The sequence below is a fragment of the Sycon ciliatum genome, chromosome 2 (genome assembly GCF_964019385.1).
Source record: "Sycon ciliatum chromosome 2, ocSycCili1.1, whole genome shotgun sequence".
Lineage (NCBI taxonomy): Eukaryota > Metazoa > Porifera > Calcarea > Leucosolenida > Sycettidae > Sycon > Sycon ciliatum.
In genome coordinates, this window is record NC_088644.1 from 5,084,555 (window position 1) to 5,110,507 (window position 25,953).

A 25,953-nucleotide genomic window follows, 5' to 3' on the forward strand; every position below is an offset into this window, starting at 1 on the left:
CTCTCAACCACATGCCCGTCGGAAATACAAACTCATCGAGGCCACCGACGTCGTTGTAGTTAATACCAACCTCTCCGACCAAGAGGAAGTGCCATTAACACCACATCAACTGCAGTAATGACCGCTGCACACGTGCAGTACACGTACATGTATGTGACATACTCTGATCGTTAGCTAGCCATTACTTAGTCACTGTCAGTGTGGTGATGTCAGTGCGATGATGTCGTAAAGATGTGTCATCAGGTGTGTCCACTACAAACATGTACAATGTACAATGTACATGTAGATGAAGATGAAGATATCATTGAGCACTGAAGTAACTGTTAGTAACTATTACTTGTTCATATTCAGACCGTCGTGTCTTTGATCAGGTGACTGGATAATTCCCGTTCGTTTGTTCTTTGCTTCAGAGAAAGACGGAGAGGGCAAAGGGCTCGCATACCAGTACCTCTACGGCCCTAGCCAGCCCAACACTCAGCTCTGCTATCTTGAGCCATAGCAAGTTACAATGTAATTACTAACGTTGTTGTTGTTGTGGCCACGACTGCACTATACTGCGTCGTGGAAGACCACCCATCCTGGTCTGATGCGCTGGGTAGCATCTCTCCCTACATCTGTAGCTTAGTATATTCAATGTACATGTATATGTGCAGTACCACAGTACAAATCATGTACAACATACATGTAGCTTGTTGGCATGTACCGATAACCATGCTTTCCCTGAACCTGTGCTGACTCTCCCGAAGCACAGCAAACGAAGATCCAGGACTCCTAGACTACATTTTTTTCACTCCTGGACTACTGAACTGAAACTCCTCCCCTGGAAGAGGGGACTACTGAACTGAAACTTCTCCCCTGGAAGAGGGGACTACTGAACTGAAACTCCTCCTCTGGGAGAGGGCACAATAATGGTGTCATCGTCAGTCTTGAAATGAGCTGTTGACAGGTGCGAGGTGCACGCTAACATTACAGTCATATCCGCGGCCAATTCACCATCCCCTTTCCACGATATGCAGTACATGACCATTGCGAAGGAAGGGGGGGGGGGGAAAGGGGGCTAGTAGCCTCACAATGTCCAAAGGTTATTATTGGCTATGCGGCATTAGCTGAGTGGGACGGTGTTTCTCTTGCAGGGCGTGCATCAGAGAGGCGTTCATTGTCAATACAAGTGCATACACTATGAGTATGAGCGACTTCCTCATCCAGATGCAAACAACGACTCAGTGCACGGGAGTTGGCAGCCGAAAACTATTACTTGGGCCAAGTGCTGAAAACACATTCGCGCAGCCGGCGTCGGCGGTCGCTACACCCGCCGTGCTGATTCAGAGACCTTCACAAGATACGAAGTACTGTAGATCTACTGACCAAGGAGTCGTGTAAACGGGCTTATACTAATTATAGTTCTTTATACTTCAGAGTAACTTTATACGACTCCCCGGTACTGGCGGTAGATCTACCATGATCTGCTGACTGACCTGCGTTCTTACCATCTTATTCTTAGGCTGGCATGGGCATGGGGGAGCTTGCTGGCCCTCGTGCCTCACCATGGCATGGGCATGGCATGGCCTTGCGGGCATTCCTCTGGGCCGCCCCAGAACATCCAATCGTCATGGTACATCGTTATCCCAGACCACTGAGCTGACGAGGGCTAGGTTCGGGCCGCAGGTTTCAGTATTCCTTCTTCTCCGTCCTAGAGTAGAGGCTCGGCAGTATTACGCTTGCTCAGTGGCGGGCACTGGCATGCAGTGCTTATCTGCAAAGAGCATGCAGCTGACGTCGTGTGCAATCGGTGTGCTGTGCTGTTTTTGATTGTCGGTCAAACCAGCTGCAGCCTAGTGAACTGCGTGCTGCTGGAGAATTTCACTGCCGATCACCATGCACTGGCCGTACAAACATCCAACAACGGCCTGACAAGCCCTGAGACAGCGAGGGCGAAGTCCAGAGATTCACTGGCTGAGAGAAATGTCGATAATCATGGCATGTCGGTCAATACGCCAGATAAGAACCTGCTGCAAGTCGAAAACCGTATCAGCTTGCCGTCGTCACTTGCAAGAACGTTGGCCAGATTAACCTGAGCTGACGAAAACTGTCTTTCTAGGATCGCCTCGTGGGCCACCACCAAGCTAAAGCTGATCGAGTTAGCGACAGGGAGACTCTACCTGAAACTAATGGAGGCCTGATACCGAGCATTGTTGAAGGGATCGTCCTGGACAACCCACCTGCTGGCTCTTGAGCGAAGCCGAGCATTCTGCCCTTCTGATCTGCGCAGGAACTGTGCTACCGGTACCTGTCGTTTCATCCCGCGACCCAAAGCTGTGGTCTAGATCCTGCAGCTGCTCGTGCTGATGTCGCTACGATCTGCCTCCGCTCGCCCTGGACTGCCGACGCCGTGAAGCTGAGGATTGAGGTGAAAAGTCCGAGAGAGAGAGAGAAAGTGTGTGCACGCCAAGGCTTCGTCTTCTGGACGGTGATTTGCTGGACATTAGTGATACCATCATCTACCATGGTGGTGATGGGATCATGGCGGACGAATCGGAAAGGTGCTTCTCCGTTTCTTGCCGCACTCCTTCTCTTGTGTCTTATGCCAGCTATCGCTTCCGGCCAGATTCGACAGCGAACAGGTGAGAATGTGCCACATCGATCATTGTGCTGAACTATTACTTGGGCCGCACAGTCATGACAGTCATCACAGTCATGATCCCTGCGGATACAAGCACGAAATTATGACTTTTATGAGCCCCCGGAGCGTTCCGTTCATGTATTGATTTGTGTGTACTTCAAGTATGTGATCATACAAGCTGCAAAGTAGTTAGTTGAATGCTATGCGCGCCCTGTGCATTCATCCAGCTCCAGGCTCCCCTGTGAGTTTGAGTGTGACTATTTTTACCTGGATCTTCATGCAGCAATGGCCCTCTACTAGCTGGAAGATGTTCTTAGAAGAAGGCCATCATTGCAATGGTGTTCTACGAATACGGTGTAACGGTGAAAGGTTGAAATGGTTGCAATGCACGTAAATGCCAAAACTGAGCCTAAGGCAATGTCAGGCACACCAGACCTTTCATGCAGAGTATGAATGTATAATGAAGCCTGTCAGGGTATGTGTACTTGTATTTTTGTGACGAAGAAAAGATACCAGGAAGTACATTCACATGTAGTGCTTCAAGTACAACTGTACTTACAAGGACATGCATGATTGTGCACTAGTCCATACAGGAGTGGATCCAGAGGGCTCTACAGGGGGTTCAGTCTAGCCAAAACTGAATAGCTGATACATGTACATGTACATGGTTTCCAGCAGCACATTTGCGAAATTTAGGGGATACCGTGGAACCCCCTGGATCCGCTCCTGCTATACACTGAGTATGCCTGACATTCTTGCAGTGGATTGCCCTACACTTCAGGCTGCTATTCTGTATACATACTTGAATTGTAAAACAGTATTCCGATGATTGTCCTGCCCCGCAGTGCCCGACACCAAGCCGGCACACCTAGGCACGCAAGGCAACCAGGAGGCGGAGGTGGACACCAGGACTGACGTTGTCTACGTGGACTGCTTCACGGAACCAGCACACTCGACACTGCACGTACTCGATGTACAGCTGCGCGATGTCACACGGGCCATGTTCCGTAGTCCGGCCGAGCAGAAGCCACCGACGTGCGCACGCGCGTGCTGGATTGCTGGCTATCCGTACGTCGGTGTGAAGGGCTACTACCAGTGTTGGTGTGGCAAGGAGGTCAAGCTACGCCTGTTTCCCAGAGGACGGTACGAACAGGCACAGTCCTGAATAGTTACGCCAAGTACACGTAGAGCGCTGCTCATTGAAATCCAGTCGCGTCACTCAAGTTTGTGCCTTGCACCATTTCGCAGCCCAATGTTCGCAGGTCTAGGGCTGCGCAACGCCCGGTGCGTACTTGAGTGACACGACTGGATTTCATTGAGCAGGACTGTATTTACCTCACCCTTTCCATCCAATGTTTTGCAACATTGCTTTTACAACTATGCTTTCTTTGAGTAAAACGTGATGTAGCACACATGATATCTGCTTGGTACGTATTATGCAGTGTACCATGTAGACCAGACCAGCTCTACAGTGCATTTCAAAACTATAGACGCGTAGGGTTTTTGAAATATTTCAAATTTGGCTGGAACTTTTCGAGAATAGTTTTCGGAATATTGCTCAGGATCGCTCCACAATTACTCTCATATAGTTTCTAAAGGATTGGATAACAGACGCCCAATTTGGAAAAATTTATGCACAAAGTGATCACAGATTTTATGTGGTATAGATGCTGGCATAACGGTTTTTGCCTAGGTACGCGTCTATAGTTTTGAAATGGACTGTAGTGAAGTGATCTACAGTGCAATACTGTGCAGTGATTCTACACACATTGGCACCATTGTGATGCGTCCTGATGTTCACTGTATACGCGCGTGTGTGTGTGTGTGTGTGTGTGTGTGTGTGTGTGTACGTGTGTGTGTGTACGTGTGTACGTGTGTACATGTGTGTGCACGTGTGTGTGTGTGTGTGTGCATGCGTGTGTGTGTATGTGTGTGTCTCTCTCTCTGTCTCTCTCTGTCTCTCTGTCTCTCTCTCTCTCTCTCTCTCTCTCTCTCTCTCTGTCTATCTATTTATCTATCTATCTATCTATCTATCTGTAGATGTATGGCATGCCTGGGCAGCTTCCAGTACCGCTGTGGCATGACGGACTCCATCGCCATCTACAAGGTCAATCAAGGTGAGCTAGCACGGCTTTCCAGTAATCACTGGCTAGCGGTGCACATTCCTGCATCAATACCATGCATTTCACAGAGTATACTGACATTACACGGAACCCACCAAGACATGAACACACATAAGATGGAAGTTTGGAAAGGAGGGCACTACACATTAGGAAGCATCGGGCAAGACTAGTTTGTGACGGGGCGCTTGCAAATTGTAATGCAATACGGTAGCCTATACACTGCCATCCTTCTCAGAAGCTCACCTATCTGTGCATACTCTGTGCGTGCTCAGTACCACCACAGGCATCAGTGTGCCAGGGAGATCGCACAGCGGTTGCCGGAGCAACTGTTACGCTGCAGTGCCTGGCCAGTGGTGACGAGCCGATACAGTTCATGTGGAAACTGCCCAGGTTCAACCCCAGGGCATTCGTCAATGGCGGATCACTGACCATACGGAATGTGCAGCCGTCAGACAACGGCGAATACCTGTGCACTGCTAAGAACCCCTACATTGGCATGCCTGCACTAAGAACTAGCAATGCCACAGCTAGGCTCACAGTGCAAAGTAAGGAAGCGAACACAACATGGTACATGCTGTCTTTGATGTTTTTCTTGCCTCAGTGGGACCATAATTGACTGGGAAACAGTGTCTATAGCAGCCCCACATTCTGTATATTCGAGTTTATTTTTTGTCACAAGTTTAATAGTGTCGAACACAACCCTACAAATGAATTATGAAGGGACATGAGCAGGGGAGAGCAGACACAACTAATCTTCCCCTGGTGTCTTGTGTGAAGAAGTTCAGTTCCGCAAGGATATTCTCTAGATTGTTGGTTTTGGAGTGAATCTTTTTAGACATGTTCCAATTCGACCTTTGCTCATGTCTGCCTGCATACAGCACCACCAACAGCCCAGGTGAAGGTGCTGCAGCTGTTTTCTTTGGGACATGCAGGCACACTGCTATGTGAGGCGAGTGGCGATCGGCCACTGCAGCTCGGCTGGCTGATCGGAAACACAACGGTTAGCCTGGCCACCCTGAACACGGCAAATCTGGCGGTGACGTATGATCACAACGCTGGCAGATCAACACTGACTGTCAAGAACGTGACGAAGGACAGCGAAGGTTTCTACTACTGCGAGGCAACCAACAATCACATCATCGACCTTTCCAAGCGTAGCTTCAAGGCGCCGTTCTACTTCAGCTCTGAGCATGGTATGTCAGGAGCATAGCTGGTCCCCCTTTGGGGGGGGGGGGGTGCACGGTCGCTTCACCACAATACTCTTGCGCAATATGTTGTATTTGAAGTTCGAATATTATACGTATAGGATGGCTGGTGCATGTCATTCATGGTCATTATGTGCGTGCTGAACCTAGGTTGAAATTTCTAGGGGGGGGGGGGGGGGGGGGGAGGTGCATGTGTCCCCCTGTGCCCCATGCGCGCTACACACCTGTATCTTTTTATGGTTCTTTCTACAGAGGACATGCACCTTTTCTCAGTCGTGTAAATCATCAGTCTACACCGTTAAAAAACCCGTGTTTGTTATAAATTGATGCGCCTGCTTTCCGCTGCAAAGATAAACTGTGGTAAAGGTCTCCGTCCTCCTCTCCCCCCCCTCTCTCTCTTCCCCCCCCCCCCCCCTCTCTCTCTCCAGCCGTCTGTCTGTCTCTCTCTCTCTCTGCCTTGCCTATAGGAGCTGTAACAAGTTTCCATCAATCCACCTCTGCTCAGACAGCAACACTCACGACCAAGAGGCATGCTTTTACCACCGTAGCAAAGACAGAGGTCCACGCACCAACCGTGTCTCAGGTACCCGACAGGACGAAGGACAGCACCGACTACAATGTACCACCGATGAAGAGCGGCTTCTTTGGCCTGGGTGTTGACACGATGACGGTGGTAGCAATCCTGTGTGGAGTGTGTGCCGTGCTACTACTGCTGCTAACCATGGTTGTGTGTTACTGGCAGCGCCGCAAGGTAGCCGAGCTGGACGAGAAGAGGCACACAGCTAGTGAGTACATTTGTTTATTTTTTTATTTTATATTTTATTTTATTTCACCGTCCAATGGCAGAAGCCAATGCAAAGGAGGGGGCGTTAGCCAGCCATGGCAAGAGAAGAAAAGAAAGAAAGAAGGAAAGAAGATAATAATCGGAAGAAAAGAACGCATCAGCGGGGTGAAATTTATCACTATGTTTCCAATGTATTGATGGCATTACTCGGTATAATGACTTTTATGAAGAAATGGTATTGTATCTGATGTGATCGTGATAAGAGAGCAGATATATTTGCTTTTTTAGTTTAAAAAACCTGATTGCGGTGCCTACAGTAGACGGCTATACACATTATTGTGTTCGCCATCTAGTCTGTGAGTGCAGATGGATATCGTAAATGTACGTGGCTGTTCGCCGAGTGCCTGGTTTGCCTATGCACGACTGTGTGTTCCGGTGTAGGGCTGAGTACAGGGCATGTCCTGGGCTCCACTGGATCATACCTCTACCCCAGTGTGAGTGACAGCGATAGCACAGGGATGCGAACCGTCAACGGCGACTGTACAATGGAGTCCTCACTGGCACACCATCAGTCCACCGAATCAGCAGATGACAAGGTACGTTTTGGCCAAGCTGCGCATGCCTGAAAATGCTGCCGGTCCCTATTGGAAATAGATAAAGACCTTGAGTACTTAGAAGTACATGTTCATCAGGGAGTCAAGGCGTGTACAGGTCACATGTAGGGAAACGACACAGGAGGGCAGTGTGTAAACTGATGTATGTCTTGTTCCTGGCTGCCCCTGTCCAATCACCCAGTCACCCTTTCAGACAGGCCCAGTTTTATGCATGTATTGCAAGTATGCCATTGCTGGTCCGAGGCACCGCGCTGGGGTGTCAAGGGGCCATGCATGGTCTGATTTCAGTCAAGTGACACACAGATCATGGATCTCATAGCAGTTCTGAATCTGGGGTCAAGCCATACATCACCAGTACAGTCCCACTCTGGGCACATCATAGTTCCCCAACGGACAACAGCAATCCAGAAAGCAGACGGATTGAATCATTGCGCTGGTGGTGTTCTATGCTCTGCCCGTGCTGTGCCTGTCAATAGGATGCTGACGGTGATGAGTATGATCTTCAGCCGCGTGGGGCATCGCTACACGACATGTACGTGCTGGACGAGGAGGGAGAGTTTCAAGCACCACGCCACCTGGACCCGCTGTCCACGTCCTACTTTGAACGCGGGGGACTGGCGTCAAGTGCTGGCACGTCATTCTTCACTAACCCAAGCGTGTCGGATTTATAACACACACTCTAAGCATGCTTAGTGTATTCCCCGTACATCCACATGGACTTCTTCCTGCTTTGAAACTTGAGAGACTTGAGTTATAGATATTGTTGTGAGCGGCATTGATTGATAGCCGTGCACACCTTTATAAGCTAAGACATGGTACACAGCATACATTATATTTCCTGGAAGAGAGATTCGTCAATTCTCCTCACACACGTGGGCCATGCCGCATGCAGCACTCGCTGGTACTGTGAGCATGAGCCACTACTGGCACACTACAATATCAATCATTATAATTATTTTATTAATGCGATTAATAGTATAAGTGAAGCGGACATTACAAAATGATGAATGAGAATACATGTATCTAAAATGGTTGTTCCTAATCGATTTTCTTGAGACTATCATCAGGGAAAATCGTCTCACAATAGAGGCTATACGGAGAAACAAACTACTTATAGGTTAATGGATAGTGGGAAGTATACAAGGTGAGGTGTGAAAAAAACTAAAGTGGGAGAGAAGACGAAAGAAATTAGAAGAAAAGATGTGAGAGTGTTCTGACGGTGTGAGCTACTACAAAAGGTGAGTGAAATGAAGGCGTGGAAGCAGGTGAATGTGATAGAGTGAGGAACTGTGAGGTGTAGGTGTATGCGAATGAATACGTGTGTGAATGCTAGGTGAAGAGTCTCAGTTTTGTGACATTTTCTTTCTGAATGCATAGATTAGGATTGTGTTTACGGATGAAAACAGCTTCTAATACCTTAAGTTCACGAAACCTACGAGCACGACACAAAACAGTGAAGCATGAATCATCATACACTGAGCGGCATTGGCTACTAGACAAGAGGTGTTTCTTTAAAATGGCTGACCCTTTCGTTATGGTCTCACCTTCAGTCGCGTTATGGTCTCACCTTCAGTCCGGTCATCTTCTTCGTTCACGCATTTCCGTAATCTGGAACAATCGAATGAGTTTCTTGGTATGCTCAACAACCTACATCCCGCTCTGAAATTTACATGTGAACATGAGCAGTCAAACCGTTTGTCTTTTCTCGATGTGTTAGTCGAGAAAACGGAGATGGGTGTTTCAACTTCAGTATATCGAAAACCAACGTTCACCGGGCAATACATTGTCTACGACTCCTATTGCTCGACTTTATACAAAACTAATCTCGTACGAAATTTGATCATGCGCGCTAGGCGGATTTGCTCGCCTGATAAGCTTCAGCAAGAGCTTTGTTTCCTGAAGAAGGTATTCGTTCAGAATGGATATCCTGTTCAGCTCCTCAGTAAGCTGTTTAACGAACCTGATATTCAGGCTGCCGAGCCTGAGTTTGGACCTGACCCATGTCGTGTGTTTTTACGACTTCCATGGAAAGGTCAAATTTCGCTGGATGTGGCCCGCGCCGTGAGGACTGTTGTCAGACAAACCTATTTTGCCACAGCATTGACAACAGTCTTTACTACGGCCCGTGCGTTCACGGTGAAGAAGGATGTTCTTCCTACCCAACTGATTAGCCATGTGATCTATCATTTTGAATGTCGGCATTGTGATAGCCGATATGTAGGAAGAACCCTTCAGCACCTGAACGCACGCGTCAAACAACATGTACCATTGTACCTATTGTCAGATGGAGCCAAAGCCCAGCGACCTGGACGAGGCCGTCCCCGTAAACAGGTGCCAGTTGCACAATTACAACAGAACCACACAGTACCGGTTGAACGGACTACAAGTACACAGGTACGTGAGACTGAAGGAAATGGCCAAACACAGGTACGGAGACCAATAACTAGGAGCATGACTCGTACGCGGGTAATAGCATCCACAACCGGACATGGACTGGCGGCGAGCAGTAGCGTGGGATTGTCGTTGGGTGCAGAGGACGGGATGGAAGCGGAGGAGGATGAGGAAGGTGAGAGCAGTGATGAAGAGAGTGAGTTGGACAACCAAGATGAAGATGACCGGACTGAAGGTGAGACCATAACGAAAGGGTCAGCCATTTTAAAGAAACACCTCTTGTCTAGTAGCCAATGCCGCTCAGTGTATGATGATTCATGCTTCACTGTTTTGTGTCGTGCTCGTAGGTTTCGTGAACTTAAGGTATTAACGTTAGAAGCTGTTTTCATCCGTAAACACAATCCTAATCTATGCATTCAGAAAGAAAATGTCACAAAACTGAGACTCTTCACCTAGCATTCACACACGTATTCATTCGCATACACCTACACCTCACAGTTCCTCACTCTATCACATTCACCTGCTTCCACGCCTTCATTTCACTCACCTTTTGTAGTAGCTCACACCGTCAGAACACTCTCACATCTTTTCTTCTAATTTCTTTCGTCTTCTCTCCCACTTTAGTTTTTTTTCACACCTCACCTTGTATACTTCCCACTATCCATTAACCTATAAGTAGTTTGTTTCTCCGTATAGCCTCTATTGTGAGACGATTTTCCCTGATGATAGTCTCAAGAAAATCGATTAGGAACAACCATTTTAGATACATGTATTCTCATTCATCATTTTGTAATGTCCGCTTCACTTATACTATTAATCGCATTAATAAAGTTATTGTCTCCTCGTCGCCTTTTCATTATAATTATTATACTTTTTCTCGCTGAAATTGAAATTCACGCTTTTGTTCGTTCGCAGCTGTTCTTGACCTACACTGTACTTTGAAGTCATCATTAACTTATATACCGGTGTGTTAGTTCTTTCTAGTGGCCAACGTCAAATTTAAGCCTAGCATGTGCACTAGTGATTCACTTGTACGGAGCAAGTATCTGATCCAACAATCTCTCCTCCTCTCCTCTGTGCGCACTCAGCTGACAATCACAAGTTGCTACCCTCGGTAGCCATTACAGAGCCATAACATTTATATATAGAGCATCTGATCAATCAAACTAACCCACCCCATACCATGCACACAGCATGCCTACAATAAAGTCCTACACGAGTACAAGACTACATGTACTGCAGTCGACGCAAGCTGTTTTGGCACGCATGTATACACACACTTGTAAAGACGTGAAATAGTTCCCATTTTAATTGTTTAGACCTGCACACATCGTCATGGATATCATGGTCATGAAATACCCACACTCTTGGGATGGCTTTATGGCCGATGGCATGCTATCTTTTTTTTCTGGCTTTCCAAGCATACCATGTATACACCCACCCACACCCACACACGCACAGACAGACAGACAGACACACACTCACACACAATGTACAGGACCGTCGCAAGAGAAGTACGCAAATCTGCAAGTGTACTGGATGTACACCCACAGATTTTCTCTTACAGTACGAGATAGTAGAGTCGTGCGCCCAAGAACGTTATTTCCAAGGGGTTCGCCTGGGACGTTCCTATTTTTTCAGCAATCTGGCTGCGTTCTTATAGCACGTTATTAGAAACTGTGCGTACTGGATTAAATGTATCCCACTAGCTGCCAGAAAACCAACACCGACGTTCTAAGTATTTCAGGCTGGACGTTCTTGGGCTCCACGTTCTTCAGCGCGCGACTCTACTGTACAGCAACAGTAGCGGACAAAGTTAGATCTGAATGGAACAGATCAAGACTAGTGCCAGATAACTGTCCAATCCACAAAACTGGCAAAGACACACACACACACACACACACACACGCACGACTCCGGAGTGCAACGCACTGAGGTTGACAAATTGTTCTACAATCAGCCAAAACGAGAAGACAAGCTCCAAAGACAGTGACCGATGGTTACTACGCTGTACAGAACGGAAAGTAATAAAAATAAAGTTAGACGAGAGGTCAAGTGTATTTTTCTTCAAATTGATTATTTAGCAAACAAATCCTTGATACCAGTTACCACACTACACACTACACATATATATGTACTACACATATATATGTACTACACATATATTATGTACTACACATATATATGTACTACACATTGCAACAAGACACTGTAAAGAGAACTATATCATCTTTTGCAGAGCGCGACACTGAACGGGCGCAGTGGAGTATTATACTGATGGCTTGGAACCGATTGTTGTTAGTAAGGACTGCAGTCCAGTATGTTAAAAAAAAATAGGAAAATAGTCTGGGAAGGAGGCATGAAGCAATAAATAAATAAATAATAAATAAATAGATAGATACTAGCTAAAGACTACGAATGAAGAATGTATGTGTTGGCATTTCGTGAAAAATCTCGTGACTTTCATGACGAATTTCGGCTCCAAACCAAGCAAAGTATTCATGAGTAGTAAGGATGGAGCTGTTATGATGAAATATTGTTAAGTGGCGTGGCAACACCTTGACCGATTACAATATGTGTCCTGTGAGGAACGAATTCAGTAGAAACCATGTACAAAGGGCATAGTCTCTCGCTCATGTCACTAGTACCCAGTTGCCGCTTCCACAACAAATCCACTACTGTCATGTCGAGGGTTCGTCCACTTCAATGACCTCTGCTTTCGCCGCTGTCTCCAGCTTCTTCTCCAGACGTCGTCGATTGTCGGCAAACTTGAGACGGATGCGATCAATCTCGCGCTCCTCTTCCGCTTGGTAGGCCGTGACGAGACGCTCCAGGAAGGGCATGCCGAGGTGGTAATACTGCATCACCTCGGCGGAGAAGTCCTGTGCATCGCTTGTGTTGCGTTCCATGATGAACAGCTTACAGACGTCCTCTTTGGGACCGAGGCGAATGCGATATAGTAGCATGCACACGTCATCTTGGATGATCTTGACCGTGCCAGTGTCGTCAATGGAGAAGATGGCAAAGCGCGACGGCTCATCCACCGCATTCAGCTTGCTTAGCGTTGCACTGATAATCTACAAGCAAGATGTGTGTGTGTGTGTGTGTGTGTGTGTGTGTGTGTGTGTGTGTGTGACAAGGAGCAAACACTTAGGTTAACACAGCTCGAGTGATAATCTTTTACTTCACCTCCAATCCGCAACACACGAACAGTCCTTGGCTACGCCACGTGTAGCAATCGTTTCCAAATTTTCACCCAGGAGGGCATCATCAGAGTTATAATACTGAGAAAAAGGACACACTTCTGGCTCTTGAACAACATCAAGAGCTGGCTAGAGTGCCCGCTCCTTCCGCCCACATATTAATTCACAGACCTTCATGTAATGTCAGTGCCAACCCCTCCCCCTCCGCCCAACAGATCACTCGGGGCTGGTACCACGTTCAATGCAAAAATCCAGTGAAAAGAGTGCCGAGCTGCGTGGGCCCCGCCAGCCAACAACCTCAACGGTTTGTTGGGATTCTTTGATGTCCGATGCAGCAAGTTGAAATGTTAGGACATGTGCAATAGGTTACCAGGGCATGCGCTAAGGATTAAAATATGCTCTGACACAATGTCCTGCCAGTTGCAAAAATGGCCGGACATGTCCGGACATGCAAATTTTCACATCAAATCACACAATGTTCAGTGTAGAATTAATACTATCGAAATGTTATCACAACGATGCATTTCAGAAGCAGCATGATCTTTGAAGGCTGACGTTTTCAGGTTCCTTGAGTCAACGACGAAGGAGTCAGAAAAATCCTTGCTGCTGCGAATTTTATCAACAAAACGGGAACACATCTTACACTTCAAATTTTCGACAACGCTACGATCTGAGGGACTGCGCTCATAGCTCAGCCAAACAGAAGTTGAAAGCTCCCTATCAAGTATCATATTCGGCGACCCACTTGTCACAAGTGGTCGTCTTGACTCCTCTGGGCTTCTTTCCAAGAGGAGCACCCGCATCAGCGGTGCTTGGCTTTCTCTTGCCAGACGACATCACTAATGACTATGAGACAAAGGATTGAAGTGCCTTTTCTTTTTTGTACTTTGCAAAAAGTGCGCGGACACTTTGTCCGGATATGTACAAAACATCCGGAAACTGACCGTAAACGGTCGGAAATTGTCCGATGTCCGACCGTTATTTCGCGCCCTGGGTTACAGACGCCAATAGTGTCTCTAGAAAAGTACATGTGAATATCATACGCAACCGCTCTGTGGTGCCACCAAAAGTCCTTGCTTGTGGTAGATGCAGTAAAAACCCTGCAGACCCGATACAGTATGCGTATTCACTTCCAATGCTGTATTGAATATTCAACCAAGCAGGCCGGCATACACAAATGCGCCGCTTTATAGTGAGCCAAACAAACCAAAGTCCAGTGCCAACGCTCAGCACAAAATAGGAAGGTGGCGCGGCTGATCGATGTGTCACGTTATAATGCTTACAGTGTGAAGCAGTAGGGGAAAGTGTGAACATGTGTGTGTGTGTGTGTGTGTGTGTGTGTGTGTGTGTGTGTGTGTGTGTGTGCACTGTAGGGCGATGTGTACGCGTGCGTGTGTGAGCGAGCGAGAGGAAGAGAGAGATATGTCTATGCGGGTGACATGGAATTATATGGCACCAACCAGGGCGCCACTTAGGCGGAGGAGCAGTTTAATAGAGAGATAGTGCTGTAATTCGGACTTTGGGAGATGTGACAACAACCAGGCTGTCACTGGTGCGTAATTTGTGTCGGCGACACCAGCTCTGTGCGCTTGTTAACCCTTTATGGACAATTGCATGACTTTCGATCACGTATGATTGAAACTTCAAGTGGGGATTTCAGCCGGCGATCTTCATCGTTTTTCGATTCTTTTTCCGAAAAATCCACAGCTGAGATGCATGCGGATCAAAATTTGATCCGCATAATGAGCATAAAATCTACGTACGTCACAAGTAAAACAGTTCGCGAAAAATCCCACTGAACATTGCACACTCAACAGAGCATTCGCGCTCAATGGAACTCAAACGTTTTTCAACACTTCACTTTGGCAACTTTTATTGATCCGAATTCAGTCTGGTCTTTTTTTTAATATGAAAGCTTTGTCCATCTAAACCTATCTGCATACAATGTATATAAAACAAATCATAATCGTTCTTGAGTTATAGCAGTCAATCGAATGCCGCATTTTCCACACTAATTTAATTGGTCCATATAGGGTTAAGAGACGTTCCCTTGTCTGCATTGCTGATTATAGCTTTTTGGGTAGGCACAGATCGCACATCTTGGTGGTATTTGTGTAAGAACGCGCCCTGCATCAGATTGACAAATGAATCTTGTAGGCTTAAAAAAAAAGCTTACTGCCCTTCCGCACCAGTGGTAGTGTTAAACTGCTCCTCTGCCTCAGTGACACACTGACTGGTGCCAATATCCCCATGACACTCTCCTAGATCTCCCCCCCCCCCCCCTCTCTCTCTCTCTCTCTCTCTCTCTCTCTCTCTCTCACTCACACACACACATACGGGTGCATATAGCTCTACATTACACGCGCACATGTTCACACTTTCCCCTTGCCATTTCACACTGCAAGCATTTATAATAACCTCACACATCGATCAGACACGCCTTCCAACTTCGAAGGTTCAGCGTTGCGAGTAATATGCCATAGAAAGAAGGTATGCGCTATCGAGACGATGTGATAGCTGCTGACGATGACGAGACAGAAAGACTGGTGGACAGTAACCAGCATTCTGCACAGCTGTAGAATGGCACTTTTATTCATCTCGTTAGCACATACCTTCCTCCTGTGGACTCTTGCTCACAAATCTGAAATCTGAACCTTCCAGTTTGGAAGACTGTAGGATAGTTCTGTCAAGCTACATTCCAGGCCAGTGACATGCTATGGAATGTATCGCACTCCTCGTCAGGTTTGAGCTAGATATCTGCACACACGTATCCACGTGTCTCTTTCTTTTTTTACATTAATTGGCTCAACATCCGAGTCTCAAATGGCGCACATGCTAACTGTTCAAAATTTGGTGTAACTGGTGGACCGCAGCACGGGATTTGCACAGCTTTGTTTGAGACTTTGGCAGGGTCGGGTCACTGTGAAGCTTGCGAGTCAATGTATTTCACACCTTGTCAACCAGGGTGCGGGTGCTTTCATGCAAGCTATGCGGCTTGCACACCGGATTGAACCTAGAACCTAGGCCTCGGGCACTTAGACAGATTGAAGCCTCCATGCATGAAATTAAACACTAGTCCTTGACAGCAGAAGGTCGCCCACGGCACAGGCTCCTTATGACAGATTGTTACTGAATGTGTTCCATACCAGAGTGGATTCCTTTCCAGATTTCGAAGATAAAATGAGCAGCATGTGCCCTGAAAAAGGGCGCTTGCCAGAACATGCAGGCTGACCTAGTGGCAACTGATAATCCCCAGGAAGGGACAAGCAACACATATAACGCACAGTAAAACCTGCCCTAACCGGACAACACCCTTGGTGCAGCGGAAACTGTCCTGATACGACAGGATTCCGCTTGATCCAGGGATGCACGTTCACTCCACAGCACTTTGGTGCGTGAAATACAGGATTCCGTTTGGTACAGGGTCCGAAAAACACAGGTTTTACTGTACAACCACGACCTACAGAAGAGGAGACACACAGACAGTGCATGACACTTACATCAGAGACAGTCATGTCAGAAGTTGCCCGAATGTTGGTTACAGATCCCTTGGGCGGCTGGTAGAACTCGGCGAGCGACTCCGCACCAATACTGCTGGGTGGCGGAGAACATGCTACGCTGTCCAGCTTAGAAACTGAGTCCATGCTGTCTGTCCGGGACGGATTATTACGACGTAATCGGAATGAGATGCGGGGCCGGCTAAGGAAATTACCCAGACGGCTGCCACCACCACCACCACCACCACTGCAAGCAGCCAAGCTCTTGTCAATTCCTTCCGTAGCGGTTAATGATGGCGCAGGTACAGCAATTGCAGATGCTGGCAATGATGATGATGATGACGATTGCGCAGCTGTAGTCGTTCCTGACGTTTTGGTTGCCGCCGTTGCTGCTCCTGGTGAGGGTAGAGTATCCTTACTGCCACTATTGGTAGGTATGTCACATTCTGTCACCTCATCGGATTGTAGGCTTTGCCTCCGCTTTGGCGATATGCTGCGCTGAAAGCTCTTACGGAACGATGTGCCACGCTTCTTGACAGGCTTGGGTAAGAGTTCAAGCCCATCGGGTGGTGACACCAAGCTCGATGGCGACGATACTACGCCAGAAGCACCTGGTGCCGAGAGCGAGCTGGCTGGATCCAGCAGAGTAGCACTGTTAGACGCCTGTAATGCCCTGCCCTTGGTTAATACTGGCACTGCTGGTCCTGCTGTTGCTGCTACTGTCGCAGACCGATCTTTTTGACCTGGCGTAATGACGGGCTTCATAGACTTGGGACGCTTGAAGCTGCTCGTAAACACGCGAGACAAGTTTGATCCGTTGCGTGTACGCAGTGCCGCGGAGCTGGCTACATTGCTGTTGCTGCTGGTGGGTCTTAGTGGGCTTTCAATGCTGTTCGGCCTACCGGGACTGAACAGCCGGGAGCTGGTGTTGCCCAGCTTTGGCGACGCGTTCTCAGTGCTGCTCTTGGTGCGGATTCGAGGCGTGGCAACGCTATCCTTCTGACGCTGCTTTTTGTCAGCCGCTCCAAACGAGTTGCTTCTGAGGGGTGAACCGACGCTGCTGCTGCGCGCAAACTCGAACGGCAAATGCAAGCCGATATGGGTCCGAGTCTGTGCAGGACCAGCGCTTTCCACCTTTCCCAGACGACACTTGTCTATCTGCGCCATAGGACTGATGCGACCTGAAGGAGACAGAGGAGGAGCATTTTCAAACAGCGATTCCGACTGGTCAGATGATCGGCGGCGCCCCAGCACCTTTGCTTTGCTATGGCTTGCCGCCGAGCCTGCAGTCTCTGTGCGAGCTCGTGTGGGTCTGGCAATCGGGGAGATATGCTCCGGTTGCGCTCCCTTTGCCTTTGACCGCGGTGAAATGTCTGTGATTGTGTCGTTGGCAAAGGCCTTACCAGCCATTTGTGAAACCCCACTAGCACTGGTCTCCTCTGACTTGCTCTCCTCTCTTCTCATCCGGCCGGCAGGTCTACCCACGATGTTCGAGGAGCGCTCCCTCTTCTGCACAAACGAAGATGTAGCCTCCTTATTCAGGACGATAGGTCTCTGGATGTCCCAGTATAATCGCAGGACACCTTTGCACACAAAGTCAGCGTCGGTGTCTCGCTCAACTGTGATCTCATACAGGCGACCACCACTGGATTTGTAAGCGTTGTAGTCGCTTATCATGGATATCATCCTCTGCTTTTCCTTCGGGTCCATGGCTGCTCGAGAGCGGTGGACACAAGCTTCCTTTGCGATCAGGTTGAGAGACGCACATTCGGCCAGCACCACACTTCTCTTGCCGGCCAAAGGACTACTTGCGTTCCCAAGTCTTTGCTTTCACTCTCACCGTCTTCGCAAAACAGACATGACTCACACTTTCCGCATTCCAACGGCCTCGAAGCCTGTCATTGAACTCCACAAGCAACAGACGAAGCTAAAAGTAAACGGTGATGATTGGAAATCATCTAAAGTCAAAGATCGATCTCGTCCACAACAAGTGAACAATGCAAGTGCCGAGGCCTGACCTGAGGTTGATTTCTTCGTCACCGCGGATCGGAGTCGACCACCGACCACGTGGTCGATCAAAAACCCGGAAATATCCATTTTGCACAAAATACAATCAAGAGTTCATAATCATAATAATACAATCAAGAGTCGTCTTCAATCAAACCATTGCAATTTGCCTCGCACGGGCTTGAATCAAATTTCGAGAGAAGGTGGGTTTCTTGAACGCTATAGTCGATCCTGCAGCGGACCATCCATCAATTTTTTAGCTACTCTTGGCTAGAGAAGGAGAAAAGAATGAACTTCGAATTACAAGGATTGCAACTCAATCTCACTTCGAAATAAGCGTTCAAAGGACATAGCCAATGTACTGTAAACAGCTCTTCTGTACGAAGACCGGGTTCGAATTATCCAACCGGCGCACTTTTCGTACTTCGAATTATGCATTCGATTTTGACTTGAAGTGACTTGCAGAAGATCGGTACGACGAAAAAGTTCGAATTACACGGAATGTTCGAATTATACCGTATTCGAATTAGAGGGAGTCTACCTGTAATAATCTTCCATGATACTGAAATACATTTGGGCATGGGGAAATGATGAGCCCTGTGCTCTGTAGCCGATCTGGAGCCGTAACCCCCTCCCCTGAGGAACTGGCTCCAGGGCCTGGCTGACAAGTACAATGTACATTGTCCATCAACTAATCCCCCCCCCCCCCCCCACACACACACACAATGGTTGCCTCTTCGCTTTGTCATACCACAACCATTCAATGCGGTGAACCCCTCGATAGGTTTTTTCTAGGGTACCCTGTAAGAAGGCCTTAGGCCTGTGGGGATTGCCCTATCAAAAATTTGATAATAAATAATAAAAATAGGTGATTTGCCTTTGGGTCATCCTAATAAAGTAACATGATCTGGTTCATGCACTCTTGTCAATCTTGATAAAAAAAATTATAATTTAATTACCGGTATGATCAAGAGTCTGTTTACTATGTAGACTTACTACTCGTACCCTGATTCTCGATCTCTTCTAATAACAAAATAACATGTATCAAGAGTTCATAACCCCCATCTATATTATAATGATATGAACCAGGGAGTCGTCAAATATGGTATTTGACGACTCCCTGACGTCACAATCAAGGCTAAAGGGACAAGCCCAACTATTTTTGCGGATTTTCTGTCATAAAAAATAAACGTCACAGGCTGCTCTTCGTAGGTGTCCGCGTCCCAGCGGTCCGGGCAAGCGACCGCACCTCAGTGGGACACTTGGCCGTGGCTTTTGTACTGCAATCTGTGGGAGAGCCTTTCCAGGGGTAGTACACACCTGGCCTGGGTACCAGGTATGGACGAATCCCTGGTACATGGTGTTGATCCTTTTTTGTTCCTTTCCTTTTTATTTGTTTTTGCTGAGAAAGAAACGTTGCTGTTTCTGTTCCCGCCAGCGCCTTTGCTCTAGTAAAACATTGCTGGCTGATAAATGGTCATTGCTCGTGATGCCAAAGGTGAAGGGAATCTGGGTTTCTTGCCATTTGCAACTCCCTGTCTCTGAAAATGTAGCTTGTAGCTCCGAGTATGTTAGTTTTTCGACATGCCAGACCTATTGGTATGAGCTGCAGAGATGAGGAGCAACGAAGGCGTTGGATTAATGCGTTGGATTGATGCCAATAATGGTGTTTATGGCCGGACAACGCCAGCGGTTTTCACTTGTCAGGAGGACAGTCAAGTTGGAGCAGGCAGATGACGGATTATTAATTTTGGCGCAATTTTGGCGCATTTTTTTGCAGAGTGGGTGGCTTGCCGAAGAGAATCATCTCAGTACCTCATGGTTACTAGTATCTGACAAATGCCTCTTATTGCTAGTCTGCATTAGAGCATAGCAGAATTGGTCATGTCACAAGTACTAGTAGTGTCAAGACTTGATGTGCTACGATTGTACTCAGATCATGTGGCAACTTCACGGTAATTCGTCCTGCCACTTTACGCTCTCCCGGAATTCCCTGCAGAAGTCACGTGCCTGTGCAGGGGACCACGTGTTTGCATTGCTTACTGATGCAAGCGGATGGAGTGCAGAGCAGATAAGAAGACATAATCTGGCTATTCAAATAGCTTCGGCTGCTATTAATTGGCTGGACTCCTGGAAACGTGGGCAAGAATCTAAACCAGTCCACGGAAACGATGTGACGCCACACAGGAAGCTAAATGGCAAACCAATCAAGTTCTTTGGTAAACCTTTCACCAACGTTGTCCGGTTTCATGCCTAGTGTCACTCACACAAGACCAATGGATGCCACATGTACCTAAAAGATACGCTGTTGATCAACCACAACTCCAATACCACTGAGCAGCGTCTTCTATACAGATCCAATTAGATATTGAAGTATATGAGTCGAAGTTGCTGGTATAGTCTCTCCTAATGACCGCGTATTTGGCATAATTTTCTCTATACTGCACTCTAGAGCTACTTACCTTTTCCGACATTGAACTCAGGCAGTGACCACTCGCCCACAGAATGAGCCAATTGACACAGACACCAAGTACCATGTGCATTCGTCGCAAGAGAGACACGCAAGTTTGCAAGTGCAGTGGATGTACACCCACTGATTTTCTCTTATGCCAACGATATCAGACATGACCTGAGTGAAACATATCAAGACTAGCACAGCATTACTGCCCAATTCCGTAATTATAATTATTGCGATGCCTTGTGAAAGGATTCTCAATGCACACCTGGTCTACGCCACACGGAATACATCGGATGATAATGACCAAGACAGCTGCCTATGTCTTTCTCTTTCCCTCCCCCTCTCTCTCTCTCTCTCTCTCTCTCTCTCTCTCTCTCTCTCTCTCTCTCTATCTTCATCTATATCTATCTATCTATCCAATCTGGGGACAGAACTGTTTCGTCCTTTGTGGACTCATTAGCACAGCACAGAGAAATGAGGCCGAACCTGATTGCAATGAAAAATAAATTCCAAAGCCATATTTAAACCAGGGCCGAATATACTGTGCCAAAAATATCTCTCTATCTATCTCTATCTCTTTATCTCCTTGAGGGCACACTGGGTCCCCTGTTTTCGCAATTCTCCACCTATCAACTCCCTTCTGTGTTTGTGTGTGTGTGTGCGTGCACGGGTGCAGGGTATATGCGCACATATCTTTCCTTCTCTTCCTGTCTTTACCTGGTTTGTGAATCGGCTTTTTAATCATATTTTTTTTCGGCTCACTGTTTTATGAGTTCACCTCATTATTGCACACAGGCAAGCAGTCAGGCAGCATTACAACAAATCAGCTTTGCTTCACTCCTGTACAGTAGTGTCTACTACACTCTGCTTTCGCCGCATTCGACAACTCTCAGCACTCTAGATCTGTGTGCATTATGCTGCTACCTACTTGTATTATACTACTTCAGTATTAGAAATCCAACGAACGAAATCTCTCGTATCTGTGTGTCTCCACATGTTTCTCTGTCTGTCTGTCTCTCTATTCTATTAATATATCTATCTGTCTGCCTCTCTCTCTCTCTCTGTGTCTATGTGTCTCTGTCTGTGTCTTGGTTTTTCTGTATGCCTGTCTTTGTCATTCTCTAGCTGTCTGCCTATCTCGTTCTGTCCGTGTGCCTGTCCCTATCTGTCTGTCTGTCCATCTGTCTGTCTGTCTGTCTTCCTTTCTGTTTCTCTGTCTCCATCTGTCTGTCTCTGTTTTTCTGTCTGCTTCTCTTCTTCAGTCTTTCTCTGTGTGTCTCTCTTTGTCCCTCACTCGGTCACTGTTCTCTGTCTCTTTCTTTCTCAGTTTTCTCTCTCTGTTTCTGTGTGTGTGTGTGCGTGTGCGCGTGTCTCTCTCTCTCTTCTCTTCTTCTCTCTCTCCCCCCCCCCCTCTCTCTCTCTCTCTCTCTCTCTCTGTGTTTCTCTGAATCTTCGTCACGGCCTTTCTGTCTGCCTATCTGTGTTTGTCTGTGTAACTCTCCAGCTGTCTCCCTGTCTTGGTCTGTCTCTGCTTGTCTCTCTCTGCTTGTCTCTCTATGTTTGTCTGTCTTCTTGGCCCTGTACTTATGTCGCTGTTTCTCCGTTTGCTTCTCTTCTGTCTCTCTCTCAGTCTCTGTGTCTTCTTCCTTCTCGATCTGCCTCTCCCTTTCTTAGTTTTTTTCTCACTGTCTCTCCCTAAGGACCCTCTGTCTCTGGCTCCCTGAGTCTTTGTGTCTGTCTCTCCTTTTGTCATTCATTATGTGCGTCCCTCTGTTTCTGTCTCGGTCTTTCTGTGTCTGATTGTCTGTATCTGTCTGTCTTCTCCTCAGTCTGTGCTTTGTCTCTTTCTCTCTGAGTCTGTGTCTCTGTCTGTCGCTCTTTATGCGCAGCATCCCTCCGTTTCTGTCTTTCTGTGTCTGTCTGTCTGTCTCTATCTCTCTACCAGCCGCTGTTCTACACATAATGAAATTGTGTGGCACCGCGCATGTGGCTATGCGTGGGACATTCACACGCACACACACACATCCGTACGCTCGATCATACAAGTACATGTAGCAGTGAAGAATTCACCTCAGACACATTATTAAAACGTATCTCTCTTTCTCTCTCTCTCTCTTTCTCTCTTTCTCTCTCTCTCTCTCTCTCTCTCTCTCTCTCTCTCTCTCTCTCTCTCTCTCTCTCTCTCTCTCTCTATGCCTGCCACTGTGCTGCATATACAGTTAGTGAAATTGAATGGCACAGAACACGTACATGACTGTATATTTACGCACACATGGGGCATTCACGGATGCACCCACACACACCATGTATACGCCCGTCGCAAGAGAAGCACCAAATCTGCAAATGCACACCCACACACACACACTTGTACGCTCGATCATACAAGTACACACACACACACACTCATACGCTCGATCATACAAGTACAATGTAGATTATGTAGTAGTGAAGAATTCACATCAGAGACATTAAAACGTCTCTCTCCCTCTCGCTCTCTCTCTCTATGCCTGCCACTGTGCTGCATAATATTATACAGATAGCGAAATTGGTGTGGCATATAACATATACATGACTGTATATTTACCCACGGGCCAAGCGTGGGACATTCACGGATGCACACACACACACACACACCACACCACACACATGGCCTGCAGCAAATAACATTTCATAGCTACAAGACCTTCAAAGAAAGTCATGGTGTCAAGAAGATAGACACGTACAAGGATAATTGTAAAGTATAAATTATATTATACATGTACATGTAGCAGGGACATTCTCAGAGAGTCAAACTACCGGATGAAATGGCAAACGAAAGTCTCAACTTCAGAGAGTAGAGTAGAGAGTAGAGTGGGTGGGTGTGCAGACCAGCGAAGGTCATAACAAATTGATAATAACGTGTAACCAATGCCGGCAATGGATAATGTGTGAGCGACCAAAGAGGCGTACATAGCATTACCTGTACCACCATAAACACACCTTGACCTTGCCCATTGCGTAGCAATGATACCGCATTGTTATTTCTCCAGTCCACGACAGAATGACTGATGGCGTTTCAGGTCGCCGCTTCGACGGAACATGCGGCCGCAGGCGCAACCGTAGCCAGCAGCAGAGGGTGCCTTGTGTGGTCGATGGGCAATGGCACGCCACTCCGGATGGTTCTGGGCTGCATCGTACCATCCACATGTTGGTACCGGTGACTCAACCGGCTCAAAGTCATGCATAACAACGTCCCTCCACCTCTTGCGTGGATCACGCGCGGGGCGCGGGGCAGGCAGTTCACCGAAGAGAACACACTTCGGCAACCGGTGATCTTCCCTCCGTGCCACGTGTCCAAGCCAGCGCAAACGTCATTCCCGTATGATGTGACCAATGTCCTCAGGCACTCCAAGGGCCTTTGCAAGGGCTGAGGACGTTGCGTGGGTCTCCCATTGCTGCCGTCGCGACACTCCAACGATAGATCTGACACATTGATGGTGGAAAAGGTTGAGGTGTCGTAGGTCCGGAGCCTTCGTTGTCCAGGTTGAGGCGCCGTACAGGAGGGTAGAGAGCACCACGGCAACATACACGCGACGACGACACTGCAAACTCAGTGACCGGTTCTCGGATACGGCTTGCTTCAATTGCAAGGAACTAAATACGGCAAGCAAATCGAGGGACATTAGGTGCAAACCTCGTTGTTCTAGTTGTCTAGACTGCACGGGGTCTTGAAAATACTGAGCCTCCACGTTGTATCTGTGTGGCATGTGGCATCCGTTGATCTCGTTTGAGTAGTAGTAGGCATGCACTGCATTATGTTTTGATGAAAGGTTCGATAGCTGATGAATGGGTTTATCATTTGGCTTCCTGTGTGGGTATTGCTTCTGTGGATTGGTTTGGAGCAATGTTCAGATAGTCCAGGCATCAGGCAAATTTATAATGGCGGTCCAAGCTAGTTGAATATCCGGATCACTTTTTCTCATCTGGTCTACACTCCATCCGCTTGCATCCGTAAGCAATGCAAACGCATTGTCCCTTGCACAGGCACGTGACTCCTGCAGGCAATTTTGGGAGAGCGTAAAGTGGCAGGACGGATATTCCCGTGAAGTTACAACATGATCTGAGTATAATCGTAGGACATCAAGTCTTGACACTACTTGTGACATGATCAATTCTGCTATGCTCAATAATGCAGACTAGCAATAAGAGGCATTTGTCAGATACTAGTAACCATGAGGTACTGAGACGATTCTCTTTAGCAAACCACCCACTCCGCTATAAATGCTCAAATAATCTGTCATCTGCCTGCTCCAACTTGACTGTCCTCTTGACAAGTGAAAATCGCTGGCGTTGTCTGGGCCATAAAACCATTATTGGCATTAGTCCAACGCCTCCCTTGCTCCTCATCTCTGCATCTCGTAACGATAGGTCTGGCACATCGAAATCTAAAACTAAAATACTTGGAGCTCTTATTTGTTCAAGCTATATTTTCAGAGCCAGGAAGTTGCAAATGGCAAGAAACCCAGCTTCTCTTCACCATTGGTATCACGAGCTATGATCATTATCAGTGAGCAACGTTACTAGAGGAAAGTCGCTGGAGTGAACAGAAAGCTTTCCAAGCAGCAACGTTTCTTTCTCAGCAAGAACAAATAAAAATGAAAGAAGCAACACCAAGGATTTGTCTATCCCGGTATAGGTACCCGGGTGTGTGTAGCCTCTGGCATGGCAAGGTTCTGCCACAGATTTCCAGTACAACGGCCACGGACAAGTGTCCCACTGAGATGCGGTCGCTCGCCCGGACCGCTCCGACGCGGACACCTGCGAAGAGCAGCCTGTGACGTTTATTTTTTTATGACAGAAAACTGCAAAAATAGTTGGGCTTGTCCCTTTAGTCCTACTTCTTCCTGGTGGCTGACTCTCTTCGCGGATCTCGATGGCCTTTCTTACCGCGCCAGCTCGTGCGCGGAGATGTTGGCGCACAACAACACTATTGTCGTAAATATTGTCTATGCCTTTGCTCCACTTCCGTTCTTCAGAACGACGTGCTGCTGTCCAACGGCCTTTCATGACGC

General features: G+C 47.4%; 2 protein-coding genes across 2 annotated transcripts; one reads left to right on the forward strand and one right to left on the reverse strand.

Moving 5' to 3' along the window:
* The first annotated feature begins 1,450 nt into the window (after positions 1-1,450).
* On the forward strand, positions 1,451-8,368 carry LOC135808367 (uncharacterized). Its single transcript, XM_065321550.1, has 8 exons — positions 1,451-2,621; positions 3,466-3,763; positions 4,661-4,737; positions 5,016-5,288; positions 5,622-5,936; positions 6,416-6,733; positions 7,174-7,328; positions 7,823-8,368. The coding sequence occupies exons 1-8, from the start codon at positions 2,504-2,506 to the stop codon at positions 8,015-8,017; spliced, it is 1,749 nt and encodes a 582-aa protein (XP_065177622.1). The 5' UTR covers positions 1,451-2,503; the 3' UTR covers positions 8,018-8,368.
* Positions 8,369-11,698: 3,330 nt separating this feature from the next.
* LOC135810715 (mucin-20-like) lies at positions 11,699-18,412 on the reverse strand. Its single transcript, XM_065324195.1, has 2 exons — positions 16,441-18,412; positions 11,699-12,814 (listed from the first exon to the last, which is right to left on the reverse strand). Exons 1-2 carry the CDS (start codon positions 18,145-18,147, stop codon positions 12,419-12,421), a joined length of 2,103 nt encoding a protein of 700 aa, XP_065180267.1. The 5' UTR covers positions 18,148-18,412; the 3' UTR covers positions 11,699-12,418.
* Between the last annotated feature and the right edge of the window lie 7,541 nt (positions 18,413-25,953).

Coding starts and splice junctions, on each gene's coding strand:
- LOC135808367 (XM_065321550.1), top strand. CDS start 2,504: ATGGTGGTGATGGGATCATGGCGGACGAATCGGAAAGGTGCTTCTCCG. Junction 2,622..3,465: donor CCAGATTCGACAGCGAACAG/GTGAGAATGTGC, acceptor CCTGCCCCGCAG/TGCCCGACACCAAGCCGGCA. Junction 5,289..5,621: donor AGCTAGGCTCACAGTGCAAA/GTAAGGAAGCGA, acceptor GCCTGCATACAG/CACCACCAACAGCCCAGGTG.
- LOC135810715 (XM_065324195.1), bottom strand. CDS start 18,147: ATGGACCCGAAGGAAAAGCAGAGGATGATATCCATGATAAGCGACTAC. Junction 12,815..16,440: donor CTGACATGACTGTCTCTGAT/GTAAGTGTCATG, acceptor TCTTGCTTGTAG/ATTATCAGTGCAACGCTAAG.